Raw genomic sequence first — 17,862 nt, forward strand, 5'->3', positions numbered from 1 at the left:
GTTCCGGACTGAGCGCCTAGAGCCGCGAGACCACCGCGGACGGCAAGTGGGATTCATTATGAGTAGGAAGATAACCAGAGAGTGAGTTACTGTGAACAGTTCAGAGACCGGGTTGCCATCATCAAAATCTACAGCAAAGTAACACCGAGAACAATAGCTCAAGTATACATGCCGATGTCACAGCCAGAAGATGAGGAGACAGAGAAAGAATATGAGGATTTTGTACGTGTAATTCAATACGTTAAAGAAGATGGAAATCTAATACTTACGAGGGACTGCAAAGCGATTGCACGGGAAGGAGTAGAAGAAAGGATCACGGGAGAATATAAACTTGACACTAGTAATGAGAAAAGAGAAAGACCGAGTTCTGTAATAAATTTCAGCTAGTAATATGGAATACCCTGTTCAAGAATCACAAGAGGAAGAGGTATACTTGGAAAAGGAAGATATGACTTAGATTACATCATGGTCAGGCATAGATTCAGAAGCCACATATTGGATTGTAAGGCGTGCACATACAGACTCATATCACAGTTTGGTAATGATGAAGAGTAGGCTGAAGTTAAAAGACTAATCAGGAAGAATCAGTGTGCAAATAAGTGGGATACTGAAGTGTTAAGGAATGAAGAGATACGCTTGAAGGTCTCTGAGCCTATAGATACTGCGATGTTAAATAGCTCAGTAGGCAATTCAGTTGAAGAGGAATAGATATCTCTTTAAAGGGAACTCACAGAAGTTGGAAAGAAAACGGTAGGTACAAGGAAGGTAACTTACAAGAAAACATGGCTAACAGAAGAAATATTTCAGTTGATTGACGAAAGAAGGAACTACAAAAATGTTCAGAGTTCAGTATTACAGAAATACAAGTCATTTAGGAACAAAGTACCTAAGAAGTGCAGGAAAGATAAAGCAAAATGGCAGCGTCAAAAGAAATGTAAATTAGTCAAAAAAGAAATGATTGTTGGAATGACGAATTCAGCATACAGAAAAATCAAAACAATCTCCGATGAAATTAAAAGCAGTGGCGGTAACATTAAGGCTGCAATGGGAATTCCACTGTTAAATGCAAAGGTGAGAACGGGTAGGTGGAAAGAGTACACAGAAGGCCTCTACGAGGGTGAAAGACTTACCTGGCGACGTGATAGAAACAACAGTTGATAGGAAAGAGATAATTTATCCAGTAGCAGAATCAGAGTTTAAAAGAGCTTTGGGCGACTGAAGACCAAGTACAGCAGAACGGATACATAACATTCAGTCGGAATTTCTAAATTCATTGGGGAAAATGGCAACAAAACGATTATTCACCTCGGTATGTAGAATGTATGAGTCTGGCGATATACCACCTGACTTTCGGAAAACATTACCCACACAATTCTGTAGATAGCAAGAGCCAAAAAGTGCGAGAATTATGGCACAATCAGCTTAACTGCTCAAGCTTCCAAGTTGCTGACAAGAATAATATACAGAAGAATGGAAAAGAAAATTGAGGATGTGTTAGATGACGATCAGCTTGGCTTTAGAAGAGGTAAAGGCACCAGAAAGGCAGTTCTGACTTTGCCATTGATAATAGAGGCAAGACTCAAGAAAAATCAAGACACGTCCATTGGATTTGTTGATTTGGAAAAAGGCTTAGGCAGTGTAAAATGATACGAGGTGATCAAAATTTCGAGAAAAATTGGGATAAGCTAACGGTAAAGATGGGTAATATGCAATACGTACAAGAACCATGAGGGAAGAATAAACTGAAAGACAAAGAACGAAATACTCAGATTAAAAAGAGTGTAAGACAGGGGAGTACTCTTTCAACACTATTGTTCAGTCTATACATCGAAAAAGCAGTGAAGGAAATAAAAGAAAGATTCAAAAGTTGTATTAAAATTCAGGGTGAAAGGATATGAATGATAAGATACGCTGGTGACATTGCTATCCTCAGCGAAAGTGGAGAAGAACTACAGGATCTGCTGAACTGAATGAAGAGTCTAATGAGTGTAGAATATGGATTAAGAGTAGATCGATGACAGACGAAAGTAATGAGAAGTAGCAGATATGAGAGCAGCGAGGAACTTAACATTACAATTGGTGATGACGAAGTTAAGGAATTCTGCTATCTAGACAGCAAAATAATCCATAACGGCCGGAGCAAGGAGGACATAAAAAGCAGACTAGCACTGGCGAAAAAGGTACACCTGGACAAGATAAGTCTGCTAATATCAAACACAGGTCTTAACTTGAGGAATAAATTTCTGAGAATGCATGTTGGGAACACAGCGCTGTATGGCAGTGAGACATGGAATGTAAGAAGACCAGAATAGAAGAGAATCGAATCCTTTGAGAGGTGGTGCCACAGAAGTATGTTGAAAATTAGGTGGACAGGTAAGGTAAGGAATGATGAGGTTCTCCGCATAATCGGAGAGGAAAAGAACGAGCTGTAGAGGTTAAAAACTGTAGAGGAAGATAGAGATTGGAATACTTCCAGCAAATAACTGAGAACGTATGTTGCAAGTGCTACTCAGAGATGAAAATGTTGGCACAGGAGACGAATTTGCGGTGGGACGCATCAAAAATCAGTCAGAAGACTGAATACTCGTAAAAAAAAGGCGTCATAACCACACCCTAATCTACCAGCTGATAACAAATCTGATATGTCTCGTGAATCCACAGGCGAAGGGCACACTATTAACAAGAGGGAAAGCTGACTTCGCGAACGTAGCGGAAACGGCTCAAATAAACAGCGTACCGCTCTTTACACGCTCGTATAGCCATAGTATACAACCGTAGTGCTTAGTGGAAGACTGGTAGTTGTGAGCGCCCACTTCAGTTTTATTTTGTGCAAATTGTAGCGTATTGTAGTTGTAAGAGTTTGTTGCTGTTACATTTCTTAAATTCAGTGCGTAACAGTGGTACCACTCAACTTTCCGGACGTACAATATGCTTTTCAAATGCCATTTCTTAAACTGCAATTTCTTGGACATTATGCTAAAGCAATGTACTGCTGACTGACATAAACAAATTATTATTGTCACATTAACATATTTGGTATACTTTTTAAGTACTTAAATACATTTTTATTTATTTATTTAACCAGTAGCTTAGGCCCGCTGCTTCACTCACTTATACTGTACGGTCTGCACAGATTTGTTTTGTTTTTCTCTAATTGAACTTTTATGTCGTCCACAAGTTGCAACACCGTCTAAACTTTTCATAGTAGTTAAGACCATAGAAGCATGGTCTTTTCCGAATGTACTTCTGACCAACAAGCGAATCTGATAGCTGGAGTCTAAGGTATTAAAAATGCCTTTTGCGTGCTTGTGGCGATATAGCCATAAAAAACTTTCATCTCCTAACAATTCTCCTTTACATTTAACCGAGAAGTGAAATACCAGTTTTCATATATTTAGCTTTTTTTAACATAACGAAATATTTGCTTAAAACTTTTCATCCCCTAATTCATCTTCTTGGGGGCTGAATTTCCAAAAACAGTGAAACACGTAATTTTCTATTTTTAACAGAGAAGCCAAACACAAATCTTATATTTAGCTTTGGCAATGCTTTCATAATGAAATTATTTCATAAAACTTTTCATCCCCCGTTTCTCCACCTTAGCAGTGAAATTTCGAATAATCCCTTCGTAAACGGTGCCTACAGTATAAGATCAACACCGTCTCCTAATTTCAAGTTTCTATCCTTAGCAGTTTGGGCTGGGTGATAATTGCCCCAGTTAACACCCTTATGGGTTGAATTTCCAAAAACAGTGAAACAAGAATTTTTTTTCATTTCTAACCGAGAAGCCAAATACTAATTTCCAAAGATTTAGCTTTAAAAATGTTTTCACAATGAAACATCTTCATAACACGTTTCATCCCCTATTTCACCCCCTTAGGAGTTGAATTTCCAAAACAGAGAAATGAATATTTTTTTTATTTCTAACAGAGAAGTCAAATAAAAATTTTCATACATTTAGCTTCAAAAATGTTTGCATAATGATATATTTTCATAAAAATTTCCAACCCTTATTTCACCTCCATACGGGTTCAATTTCTAAAAACTGTGAAACACATATATTTTTTTATCTATAACCGAGGGATTCAAACACCACTTTACGTAGATGTAGCTTTAAAAATACTTCATTAGTTCTTTATTAATGATTTATTTTCAAAGAAGCTTTCACCCACTATTTTGCCATCATAGGGGCTAGATTTTCAAAAATTCTGAAAAACGTATTTCTTTAGTTCTAACCGAGAAATCAAATAACAATTTCCATAGTTCTAGCTTCAAAATTATCTTGATAGCAACATTTTTAAAAACTTTTCATCCTCTATTTTTCCCCTTAAAAACTAAAACTAAACTCCGCTCGAACAGTCCATGTAGACCCAATTGTACCGACCTGCCGCCGTGTCATCCTCAGCCCGCAGGCGTCACTGGATGCGGATATGGAGGGGCGTGTGGTCAGCACACCGCTCTTCCTGCCGTATGTTAGTTTACGAGACCGGAGCGGCAACTCAGTCAAGTAGCTCCTCAGTTTGCCTCACAAGGGCTGCGTACACTCGTCTTGCCAACAGCGCTCAGCAGACCGGATGGTCACCCATCCAAGTGATAGCCCAGCCCGACAGCACTTAACTTCGGTGTTCTGACAGGAACCGGTTATTTCTCCCCTTAGAAGTTGGATTTTCAGGAATACCGACCTACGGCTTTTTATGTCTGACCTAGAAACCAAATACCAATTTTCGTAGTTCTAGCTTCGAAGTGGCCTTACTAGCGACATAGCAGAACAGTGCAAGACATGTTACGGTATATAGACAAAGAGTCATTCGAAACTAATAACTCCCATTTATTTTCAGGGAATCTACAACAAATACAGAAAGCACAGCATGACAGTTCAGTATGGTAAGATTTTAACTAGCTACATGCTATTATTTCTCCACATTGTCACCATAATGTGTTATGCACTTTTGCCGACGATGAACAAGGCGACCCTGCATGCCGCGCTCGCGAAAATCTGAACCAGTTGTGGCTAGCCACTACCACACAGCTTCGGCAGCATCCAAGTTTCACAAGTTATTCATCTTTCTTAGGCCCAAACAGATGGAAGTCCATAGGTGTCAAAACAGGGCTTTGTTGTACAAGTGATAGGATAGTCCAGCCAAAGGCAAAGTGTTTCATAGTCGAAAAACTGCTGTGGTGCCTGTTATTGTCGTATTGCAAGTGGAATTTGTCTTCTTCTCAGGACTGACTGACTAGACAACTGGAAATTCAGCCTAGTCCTTGACGTCTTGTAGCGCTCTGAATTGACAGTTGCTTTAAATTTCAAAACATCCAAAAGCACGACACTCTACCCATTCCAGAACTCTGTTTACATTTGGCCTGTACGTGATGGTGTCTTTGAGTTCTTTCTCGATGGTGTCTGCGAGTTCTTTCTCAATGAACCGTCCTTTGGATTCCGGCTCGTAGTGGTGACTGCATGCGTCATCTCTGGCGATATTGAAGTTCGGAAAATTATTACTTTCAACCTCTTACTGGTGCAGCAAGACCCAACAAATCTCCATTCGAAGATTTGTTTTGGTTTTGTGTAAGAGTAACCACTCACATAAACCGAAATATTCATGAAATATTTTTGGACTATCGTCCAAGTTATGGTGTCGTTTTGTCGCAACAGTTCGACGAGTTTCCTATTTAAGATTTCTCCTCAAGATTAAGGGTACGAAACTTTGCGAAATGTTCCGACTCGGCTGACAACATGAGAAGGTTGCGTCAAAAAAAATCGCCGACAAAGCATGCGTTCCGAATCGAAATATTATAGACAGAAATGTTCTGGATCAATGGCATCGGTCCTATTATGTTTGCAAGGTGAGCAGCAGTATTGTGATTCTGGAATGATACCAGAGCTGCAAGATAAGTAAGGATAGCAACACATAGTCTGTTATCTAAGTTCGTCATTCAAGGGAATTAATTGATACATTGAGCCCGGTAAAAACTGCATTTATTCTTAATGCATTTCAAATCACATGCTATGATGATTTAAAATATACTGATTCCATTGAATATGAAATAAAACGGTGGAACAACTGAGCAATGGTTTATTTACCTGCATAAAGCAACGTGGTGTGCTGCAGCAACAGTGGCCGTGGCGCGGCGCGAGTGCTGTTGAACTGATAAATGCCAGAAAATATGCATGGCATTTTTCTGAATCTTTGAGAAAACACCAGTAACTTTTTCGCGATGATGTCACGATTAAATTTAATAAGCCTTCACGCAAAGGCTTGTCTTCCATGTCATATGACTCGTTTGATCTCTAACACGACCCACCTAGAAGTGACTCCTCGTTCGACTGCGAAAACCGTTGGTCTTCTTCGATGTTTGGCTGGGGAGAATCTCCTGCAACCGCTGCTCCGATGTTGCCAACCCATTTATCTTGCAGACACGCTCTGTCTTCACGGAAGAGAGAAGAATTTGGCTCTGTTAAGCTTCCTGGCAACGTTAAGCGCGAGGCCTGTGACTGACATTATTTTTGTCTTCTCTACCTAGTTGTAACTTAACAGCCTGGTTCGCACTTCCTGTTTAACGAAGTGGCCATTGTGCAAAATCGCCTCGACGCGGAACCAAGGGCCACGTGTTGCCAAATATGCTCCATGGTTCAAATGGTTCAAATGGCTTGGAGCACTATGGGACTTAACATCTGTGGTCATCAGTCCCCTAGAACTTAGAACTACTTAAACCTAACTAACCTAAGGACATCACATACATCCATGCCCGAGGCAGGATTCGAACCTGCGACCGCAGCAGTCGCGCGGTTCCGGACTGAGCGCCTAGAACCGCGAGACCACCGCGGCCGGCATGCTCCATGGTGTTACCTCCCTCGCCTACGTCATAGTTTCGAAACTGGAGCTATAAATACAGTACATTACCGTACGTACGACTGTTCTGAAACGAGTGAGAATGTTTGTATCAATACAAGGCGCTGGGTGAAGTAACATTCTAAACAAACTGATATGCTTACAGTGCTTATGGTACTAAACAATATAAGAACTGACATTACACACTTATCTGCCCTATAGCACCAACCGCTGTCAGTCTACCCCATGTAGGGCTCTCCCCTTCCAACTTGTCTAAACCTCTTTCTATCATATCATGACCTGGCCAATTCACAAATCGATAAATCGATCCAATCGTACAGTCCCCTCCTCCATCCCTCCTCCTCCGGACACCATTTACCGTCATCTACTATTGAGCCGTTTTTTTATGTATATACGCTACGGCGTTAATGAATCTTTAACCTTTCCTCATCCAGCTAACCTTTCCGAGTGCAGATCCGTCAACTGTAAATGAATACGTTTTTCCTCAAAGGACATCCCGTTTATACACAATCCTCCTTGCATTTTCCATATTACTTTTAAAATAAAACCGGTAGCAGTTCTTTTCTTCGAGTAGGCATCATCAACAAGTTTAAACTTTCAAATAATTCTAAAAACACACGTAAATTTTTCTCTTTTATACATGTATTTTATCAGGTTATCAACTAAATCCATTAGGTTGATGAACAAACAGTCAAACTAAGCGAGGGGTATGACACAATAATAAAAGAAATTCAGTGAATCTCAGTTATTTTTTGGGTCTACCGGTCGCTGAAGATGTGATTCAATAATCACCCATGTTACAAAACCGCTAGAATTAAATAATCGTTTCAAGAATTTCAGGAGCTTTTCAGGAAACGACGGTAGGCAAAAGGGCAGATACACTCCTGGAAATGAAAAAAAGAACACATTGACACCGGTGTGTCAGACCCACCATACTTGCTCCGGACACTGCGAGAGGGCTGTACAAGCAATGATCACACGCACGGCACAGCGGACACACCAGGAACCGCGGTGTTGGCCGTCGAATGGCGCTAGCTGCGCACCATTTGTGCACCGCCGCCGTCAGTGTCAGCCAGTTTGCCGTGGCATACGGAGCTCCATCGCAGTCTTTAACACTGGTAGCATGCCGCGACAGCGTGGACGTGAACCGTATGTGCAGTTGACGGACTTTGAGCGAGGGCGTGCAGTGGGCATGCGGGAGGCCGGGTGGACGTACCGCCGAATTGCTCAACACGTGGGGCGTGAGGTCTCCACAGTACATCGATGTTGTCGCCAGTGGTCGGCGGAAGGTGCACGTGCCCGTCGACCTGGGACCGGACCGCAGCGACGCACGGATGCACGCCAAGACCGTAGGATCCTACGCAGTGCCGTAGGGGACCGCACCGCCACTTCCCAGCAAATTAGGGACACTGTTGCTCCTGGGGTATCGGCGAGGACCATTCGCAACCGTCTCCATGAAGCTGGGCTGCCGGCCGAAGTGGCCGCGCGGTTCTGGCGCTGCAGTCTGGAACCGCGAGACCGCTACGGTCGCAGGTTCGAATCCTGCCTCGGGCATGGATGTGTGTGATGTCCTTAGGGTAGTTAGGTTTAACTAGTTCTAAGTTCTAGGGGACTAATGACCTCAGCAGTTGAGTCCCATACTGCTCAGAGCCATTTGAACCATTTTTGAAGCTGGGCTACGGTCCCGCACACCGTTAAGCCGTCTTCCGCTCACGCCCCAACATCGTGCAGCCCGCCTCCAGTGGTGTCGCGACAGGCGTGAATGGAGGGACGAATGGAGACGTGTCGTCTTCAGCGATGAGATTCGCTTCTGCCTTGGTGCCAATGATGGTCGTATGCGTGTTTGGCGCCGTGCAGGTGAGCGCCACAATCAGGACTGCATACGACCGAGGCACACAGGGCCAACACCCGGCATCATGGTGTGGGGAGCGATCTCCTACACTGGCCGTACACCACTGGTGATCGTCGAGGGGACACTGAATAGTGCACGATACATCCAAACCGTCATCGAACCTATCGTTCTACCATTGCTAGACCGACAAGGGAACTTGCTGTTCCAACAGGACAATGCACGTCCGCATGTATCCCGTGCCACCCAACGTGCTCTAGAAGGTGTAAGTCAACTACCCTGGCCAGCAAGATCTCCGGATCTGTCCCCCATTGAGCATGTTTGGGACCGGATGAAGCGTCGTCTCACGCGGTCTGCACGTCCAGCACGAACGCTGGTCCAACTGAGGCACCAGGTGGAAATGGCATGGCAAGCCGTTCCACAGGACTACATCCAGCATCTCTACGATCGTCTCCATGGGAGAATAGCAGCCTGCATTGCTGCGAAAGGTGGATATACACTGTACTAGTGCCGACATTGTGCATGCTCTGTTGCCTGTGTCTATGTGCCTGTGGTTCTGTCAGTGTGATCATGTGATGTATCTGACCCCAGGAATGTGTCAATAAAGTTTCCCCTTCCTGGGACAATGAATTCATCGTGTTCTTATTTCAATTTCCAGGAGTGTATTTCGATACTTAGTTATAAACGAAATGTTTTCTCTAGCAACGTACTGGCGCTAGAGTGAATACAAATAGAACACGTACAGAGATAACAGCAACTCAGTTATGAAATATTTGCTCTTTTGCATAAATTAGTTTTCAATCCTTTTCAGACTGATATTCCGATACGATATGCAGAAGTTACTTAGCTACTGACGCTAAATATTTTTTTCTATCGTAAATGGAATGAAATACTTGTTCCAATGAAAACGCTGTCCGTAAGTTTTATGAGGTGGATACGTCTGTAAAGAGATGCTTTGATAGGACCGAATCCCGCAGCCAGTTGGGAGTGGCTGCTGGAAGCTGAACCTGATTTCTCTGTTAGGACTACCACGATGGTGGTGGTGCAAGTGAAACGAAACCTGGAGTACAGTTGCTGATCACTTTATTTCTCTATCGAAAATGCGCACATCCTGTCGCTAACGGCTGGAATACGACCGAATACAATTCCTCTTCACGTGTTGCCTAAAAACTTTGACACTTTGCGCGGAAACGAACCTTGTGGACGGCTTGAGTGAGTGCTGGGATGGAGGTTTATAGTTGGTCGGGTGCTGACAGGTAAGGCAGCCACCCGCGCTCGTGTCCAGCGACTTCCAGTGGAGCATGCGCATCAGCTTCGACTCTCCGCGGTTCGCCGCCCCCTTCTTGTGACCCGCCGCCTCCACTTCCACCGCCTCCGCCTCCACCGCCGCCTCCGCCGCCCCCACCTGTCAGCCATGAGCCTGCTGCTGCAAGCCAGACCCGCCTGCGCGCTGGCTGCCCGCTGGGTGCCGGCCGCCGTCGCCGCCCCCGCAGCCGCCGCCCCCACAGCATCCATAGCCGCCACCTGCTCCTGCAGTTGCCGCAGAGCCGTCACCACCACCGCCAACGCCGCCCCCGCACAGGCGCCGCTCGCCCTGCCCAGGTGAGCCCGTCGTCACTATGGCAGCATACGAGGATGTCTCCTCCTGGTTCACTGGCGACGTGACGATACTCATCACTGTCTTGAAATAACTACTGGCGACCATTGCGCTGGTTACGCTTAATGATCATATTTTGTTATTGACACTCATTTGTTTTGATTAGGTATTACGCAAATGTTTAATACACAATGAGTTGAGAACGTCTTGGACCCAAATTAATTTATTGACGCTTTCTGATACACCATCACCAGAGACGGCTGTGTCTAAGAAAAATTCCATAAGAAAACGATTATTCAGAATATACGTGGACTGTGGACAGCAGCTCCATCAATATTTACAATGAATTACAAGAGTATACAACACAAAAGTGAGCAGATAAGGTTCTGAAAATACAGCTCTCATATAAGTGGAGCCAGGTGCCAAACTGACCGCAAATCGAGGACGTAGTAGTAAGGAAAACAGCTGCTGTCAATAGATGGCTTTAGCAGCCATACAGACAATAGTTGGATATTAAAGAGCGTAATCACTAGGAAAGGGTACAAAAACATCGATTGTGTACTATACGAAACTGGAAGTAACAGAGGAACCACGGAGGCCTAAAACTACAGGATGCTCTAAAATTCCTCTAACAAACTTCTAGCACCTGTAGGGGGGGGGGGGGGGGGGGAAATTGAGTAGATAGTATTTTGAATTGAATCCCTTTTGAGGAAACGTACAATTTCCATGCTACAACCATTTGAAAACATATTGGTAACGCGACCACTTTTACAAGTAATTTATAATGCATGACCCAGTACATCACTTGTCTTACAATTCTACTCATTAATAACCGAAGTATTAAAAAGGAAGCTAATCGGTTGTCACAAACACTGTTATTTACCGTTAAACTTAACCGTTTCTGTCCTTTTAGAAGGATGGTTAGCATTCTTATCCTCTACAACTAAGGTTCTATATGGCGACCACCAAGTTGGGTGCACACATTGTACCTACGAATGATGTCGTGGTTCACACGCATTATCATACCTCGTGTCTCTGTAGTCTGTCCTGCAGCGACCACAATTCGAGCTATCAGATCCTCTTTTCTCTATATAGGAGTCTCAGAAACCAAACTCTTCATTCGACCCCAGTGGAAAAAGTCCAATGGAATCAAAACCGATGATCGTGGAGACCAAGCGACTGGACCACCTCGGCCTTTCCATCTGTATCCGAACCATTAGTCCAAATGTTCCCGAACATGACGTGAAAAGTGAGCGGATGTGCCGTCATGCTATAATCACATGTCATGACGGACATTCACTGGCACGGCATCAAGCGTGACGTGCAATTCTTTTTGTAGGAAGGAGAAATAGATGGGGCCCATGAGCTTCGATGGGAGCATGTAAGGTCCAATCACATGACCATCCAGAATACCTGCCTACAGTTTGAACCAAATCTGTATTGGAATCCCTGGATATGCGTGGCATGTGGGTTTTCGTCGGGTCAGACATGGCTGCTTAGAAAATTGAGAGCACAATCCCTTACAAATTTACATTCGTCTGTGAAGAGTAAGCGGCTTAGAAATACTATGGTCTCGTTGATGCAGCAGCGCAGAAAACATGCAAAAAACTCAATGAGAGGTACAAAATCGGCTGGCATTAGTGACTGTATTCTTTTCAGGTGATATGGATGGAATTGTTGGTGATGCAGAACATACCAGACAGTGCTGGAAGCAACAACCATTGCAAGTGCAATTGCTCATGTACTCGTTGACGAGTTCCCTTCAACGTGACACAGTACGGTTTTTTCCAACTCGGGTGTGCGGGCGTCTCCTTGGGACATCACAGTCACGCCTGCTGTCAGTGAAGGTGCCGTTTCTCGAATCCGTTGCACAGTTTTGACGAAACCGGTATGCGATGGGGTACGACGTTGTGGAGAACGATCTTGGTAAAGGCGACGAGCAGCTCTTCCATTACAGTGAGCTTCGTCATTCAGAAGGATCATGTCGGTGTATTCTGCAAACGTGTACCCAATTATGTCGTTCTAACACTTACAGAAACCGGAATGAGGATGGAATCAGGTCAGAGATGGAGGATAGACATCAAATGACATCATCCGATCCGACGTAATCACCCCTCACAAGACTACCCTGTTGCGTACCTACCTAACAAACATGTCTTCAAACGGCTGTAGCACGAAATCTGTACGTTTGCGGTCATCGTTTCCTATTCAAAATATGTGTACTCAATCCGCTCTACAAGTCCTAGAAGTTGAATGGGAATTTCCGAATACCCTGTTTATGCACTGTGCATAGCAGTTTCCATCAATACTTACAATGAAACACAGAAAGAAGCTACACGAAAGCGGTCACAAAAGGAACGGAAAATATAGCTCTTGTGAATGTGGATCCAGGTGCCCAAGTGACCGTAAACCGCATACGTAGTGATAATTGCCGTCAACATAAGACGTTAGCAACCATACAGACAATAGTTGGCTATCAAAGAGCGTAACCTCTAGGAAAGCATACAAAGAGTATATCGATTGTGTACCATATGAAGTTGAAAGTAATGGAGGAACCATGGAGGCGTAAAACTACAGGAGCGCAGATTATTTAATGCTCAGATTGGAAATAAATAAACACAATCAAGATACAGACTTCATGCAGGATGTTAGCTGTCAAAAATTACGAAACGAGAGGAATTATTAAATGAAACATACATTAAAATGGAATGTAAGATATAAATGCAGGAAGTTTATGACATTGTTTCATGAACGAGTGGAATACATATGACGTAGTTACGCAAGCAAGAGCAATATAGGCATTGATAACGTAATTTTTTAACCCAACGATATACAGCAGTAAAATGGAAAACAAATACATTCGTATCATAAAAGCACGTAACGTAACTACGTTAAAGCGTAAAATAAAGTCAAAATTGATTATACAGCTTCATGAAAACTTACAAGCAAGCTATGAACAAGTTTTATTTAGTAATTCCTCTCGTTCTTTACTTTTTAACATCTAATATCCTCCATGATTTCAGTATATACATTACAAATCGGTATTTTTATAGTTTTACGACTCTATGGCTTTCAGGATCATACAGCACAGAATTGATATATTCTTTGTACCCTTCCCAAGTGGTTGCGCTCCTTGATAGCCAAACTTCTATGCACAGTTGCGAACCTCATCTGTTGACAGAGATTGTTTTCCGTAGCACTAGGTTCCCGATTTACGATCTGTTTGGCACCTGCTTACAGTTAAATGAGAGCTATATTTTCAGTACCTTATCTGTAAGTTCTCATGCCCATAGTACATACATTTTCCTAAGACATCATTTTTCAAGGTTGCTGTTGTTGTGGTCTTCAGTCCAGAGACTGGTTTGATGCAGCTCTTCATGCTACTCTATCCTGTGCAAGCTAATTCATCTCCCAGTACCTACATCCTTCTGAATCTGTTTAGTGTATTCGTCTCTTGGTCTCCCTCTACGATTTTTTCCCTCCGCGCTGCCCTCCAATACTGAACTGGTGATCCCTTGATGCCTCAGAATATTTCCTACCAACCGATCCCTTCTTCTAGCCAAGTTGTGCCACAAATTTCTCTTCTCTCCAATTCTATTCAATACCTCCTCATTAGTTATGAGATCTACCTATCTAACCTTCAGCATTCTTCTGTAGCACCACATCTCGAAAGCTTCTATTCTCTTCTTGTCCAAACTATTTATCGTCCATGTTTTACTTCCATACATGGCTACGCTCCATACAAATATTTTCAGAAGCAATTTCCTGACACTTAGATCTATACTCGATGTTAACAAATTTCTCTTCTTCAGAAACGCTTTCCTTGGCATTGCCAGTCTACATTTTATATCCTCTCTTCTTGGACCATTATTGATTATTTTGCTCCCCAAATAACAAAACTTCTTTACTACTTTAAGTGTCTCATTTCCTAATCTAATTCCCTCAGCATCACCCGTTTTAATTCGACTGCATTGCATTATCCTCGTTTTGCTTTTGTTGATATTCATCTTGTATCGTCTTTTCAAGACACTGTCCATTCCGTTAAACTGCTCTTCCAGGTCCTTTGCTGTCTCTGACAGAATGACAATGTCATCGGCGAACCTCAAAGTTTTTATTTCTTCTCCATGGATTTTAATTCCTACTCCGAATTTTTCTTTTGTTTCCTTTATTGCTTGCTCAATATACAGACTGAATAACATCGGGGATAGGCTACAATCCTGTCTCACTCCCTTCCCAACCACTGCTTCCCTTTCATGCCTCTCGACTCCTATAGCTGCCATCTGGTTTCTGTACAAATTGTAATCAGCCTTTCGCTCCCTGTATTTTACACCCGCCACCTTCAGAATTTGAAAGAGAGTATTCGAGTCAACATTGTCAAAAGCTTTCTCTAAGTCTACAAATGCTAGAAACGTAGGTTTGCCTTTCCTTAATCTAGCTTCTAAAATAAGTCGTAGAGTTGCCTCACGTGTTCCCATATTTCTACGGAATCCAAACGGATCTTCCCCGAAGTCGGTTTCTACCAGTTTTTCCATTCGTCTGTAAAGAATTCGCGTTAGTATTTTGCAGCCGTGACTTATTAAACTGATAGTTCGGTAATTTGCACATCTGTCAACGCCTGCGTTCTTTGGGATTGGAATTATTATATTCTTCTTGAAGCCTGAGGGTATTTCGCCTGTCTCATACATTTTGCTCACCAGATGGTAGAGTTTTGTCAGGGCTGGCTCTCCCAAGGCTGTCAGTAGTTCTAATGGAATGTTGTCTACTTCCAGGGCCTTGTTTCGACTTAGGTCTTTAAGTGCTCTATTACTCTTCACGCAGTGTCATATCTCCCATTTCATCTTCATCTACGTCCTCTTCCATTTCTATAACATTGCCCTCAAGTACATCGCCCTTGTATAGACCCTCTATATACCCCTTCTACCTTTCTGTTTTCCCTTCTTTGCTTAGAACTAGGTTACCATCTGAGCCCTTGATATTCACACAAGTGGTTCTCTTTTCTCCAAAGGTCTCTTTAATTTTCCTGTAGGCAGTATCTATCTTAGCCCTAGTGAGATAAGCCTCTACATCCTTACATTTGTTCTCTAGCCATACCTACTTAGCCATTTTGCACTTTCTTTCGATCTCAAGATCATACGGCACAGAACTGATATATTCTTTGTACCCTTCCCAAGTGGTTGCGCTCTTTGATAGCCAAATTACTCTGTACGGTTGCAAACGTCATCTGTTGACGGAGATTGTTTTCCGTAGCACTATGTTCTCGATTTACGATCTGTTTGGCACCTGCCCACAGTTATGTGAGAGCTATATTTTCAGTACCTTATCTGTAAGTTCTCATGCCCATAGTACATACATTTTCCTGAGACATCATTTTTCAAGGAATTTCTTTGTTGTTACCACCAAGACCTTTCACAATTCATTGTATGTCTCTTCTGAACTGTCAGCTGCCTCCTAGAAACAAACATTTCTCTATCAAGTTAGGAAAGAACACAGATGTTTGCCACACCACAGGTTAGTAACACATAAGGAGTAGACAAATGATGTCAGATGTTCGTGAGGTCCCCGTTTTGGAAAGGTAAAGAATTGCAAGAGAAAGGTGTAGGTGTTCGCTTGCTGCATTATCAAGAAGGTGTAGCTGCCAGAGTTTTTCTGTTACAACGTGAAACCCCTAGGTTCACTGGAGTTTGTTCCTGCCCCCCCCCCCCCTCCTCTCGCCCGGTCCCTCACCAAGGGCGACGGCCACGGCCCTGGCGCTGGCTGCGGGCCACCAGGTCGTCGGCCGCTCCCGCCGCCTCAGGGGCCGGTGCGCGACCTTGCCAGGACTGCTGCGCCTGCGGCCGCCCGCATAGGCCGGCAGCGCACGCCGGCCGCTGCGCTCGCCAACTCTGCGGGCGGCCCGCTGTCTTCCTGGTCCGCACAGGGCACTTTGTCTCACATCCCTTTGTCGCTGTGCTAGCCGTCCAATGGAGCATAAACCTCACTTTACAATTACGGAGCTCATCCCGACAGTCGGAATACGTAGTGTCACACGTCCCTCCGGAAGGTAGTATTGGTCAAAACTACCAAGCGCAAAATAATTAAAGCATCACTTTTTTGAGAACCGTCTCCCAATGCGACGCAGAAGTATGAAAAAAAATGGTGCAAATGGCTCTGAGCACTATGGAACTTAACTTCTGAGGTCATCAGTCGCCTAGAGCTTAGAACTAATTAACCCTAACTAACCTAAGGACACCACACACATTCATGCCGGAGGCAGGATTCGAACCTGCGATCGTAGCAGTCGCGCGGTTCCAGAATGAAGCGCCTAGAAACGCTCGGCCACTCCGGCCGGCAGAAGTATGAAGTCTGACTAAGGTGCCGACAACCTTCCTCTGTAATGGTGCCAAAGTGTGGCGCCGTACGACTCACCCACGGACTCGGTAACACTTCAGACAACAAGGTGTCGACAAATGCGAAAGAAAGGTCGGCACTCAGAAGTTCATGAGAGGTGTAAAGCGAATTAATGATGTCAAATTGGCACAAAATTGCACTACAATTCAACCCATCCCCAACATTTGACGTGTTTCATGTTGGGAAGGTCGTCATACCCCACCTTGCTCACAATCCACACCTTCTTTCGACACCTCTGCGGTGGAGGTCTGAACCGCGATACCCAGTGTTCATATCACGCTGGTTTCATATGGGTGGCCGAGGAAAGCTATGCAGACACATCACCGCTCAGAATCGACAGAAAAAGGCCTCAGACGATGTCATACAGAACGTCAGTCAATCCACCCCTTCACTTTGGGGTTTGACCCCTATACATTCGGCGGTCGAAAGCTACAGTTTGCAACGCGATGAGCAACACAATGACATTCTTCACAAACTATGACGCTGCTGACACACTCCGGACGATACAACGCTTCTCTAAGAACATCGTGGGGTTGCAAGCCAACTGAACGCGGTCGGACACCTTTCGAATGTACTAGTGTGAGCTGTTCTGATATACAGAGTGCAACCACTGGGGACTCATCAAAACTGTTCGATGAAATCTGAATGTGATCCGGAGCAGCAAACGGTGTTTACGCTCTTTTGGCTTTCCTCTCTCGGGCCCTCGTGTGGCGTGATTACAAGGGATGTGACATTGACACATATAGCAACAAAACGGCAAACGTTCCCTCTGAGACCACCCCCTCCCCCTCCCCCCAACCAGTTCGACCACGCATTTAGAGCACGCATGTTAAGCACTTCAAAAATATACCGCATGCGAATTCTAAAGGTTGTGGAAACGGACGCCGTCACGCCGGTTCCTAATACTCAGTCACTGGCTATCTCTGCACAGGTACATTTTCATAAACTGCGCATTAGTGCGTGGGTGGCACCAAGATTGTTTGCGAACTGAGGTGGGAGGGGGGGGGGGGGGGGGCGCTGGGTTGCTGTGTTCTTAGAGGATCCTTTACCGTTTTATTCACTCATGTGTCAATGTCGCACTCCCCTGTATGCACGCTATAGCAAGTTGTGGAACAGAAGGTCTGACAAAGCATAAACACCGTTTGCTGCTTCTGCTTCCGATCACGTTCAGATTTTTT

At 44.0% G+C, this 17,862-nt stretch overlaps 1 protein-coding gene across 2 annotated transcripts in view; it reads left to right on the plus strand.

Annotated features, from left to right (window-relative positions):
• LOC126480998 (nocturnin) overlaps nucleotides 1–17,862 on the plus strand; it is a 374,059-nt gene that overhangs the window by 199,379 nt on the left and 156,818 nt on the right. The window contains exon 2 of one of the 2 annotated variants that reach the window (XM_050104444.1): nucleotides 9,957–10,302. The exons of the other annotated variant lie outside the window; for it this stretch is intronic. Within the exon in view, the coding sequence (XP_049960401.1) occupies nucleotides 10,115–10,302 (188 nt within the window). The 5' untranslated portion in view covers nucleotides 9,957–10,114. The remainder of the gene's footprint in view (nucleotides 1–9,956; nucleotides 10,303–17,862) is intronic. 2 annotated transcript variants of the gene reach the window in all.

This window comes from Schistocerca serialis, chromosome 5, assembly GCF_023864345.2.
Source record: "Schistocerca serialis cubense isolate TAMUIC-IGC-003099 chromosome 5, iqSchSeri2.2, whole genome shotgun sequence".
NCBI classification, from domain to species: domain Eukaryota; kingdom Metazoa; phylum Arthropoda; class Insecta; order Orthoptera; family Acrididae; genus Schistocerca; species Schistocerca serialis.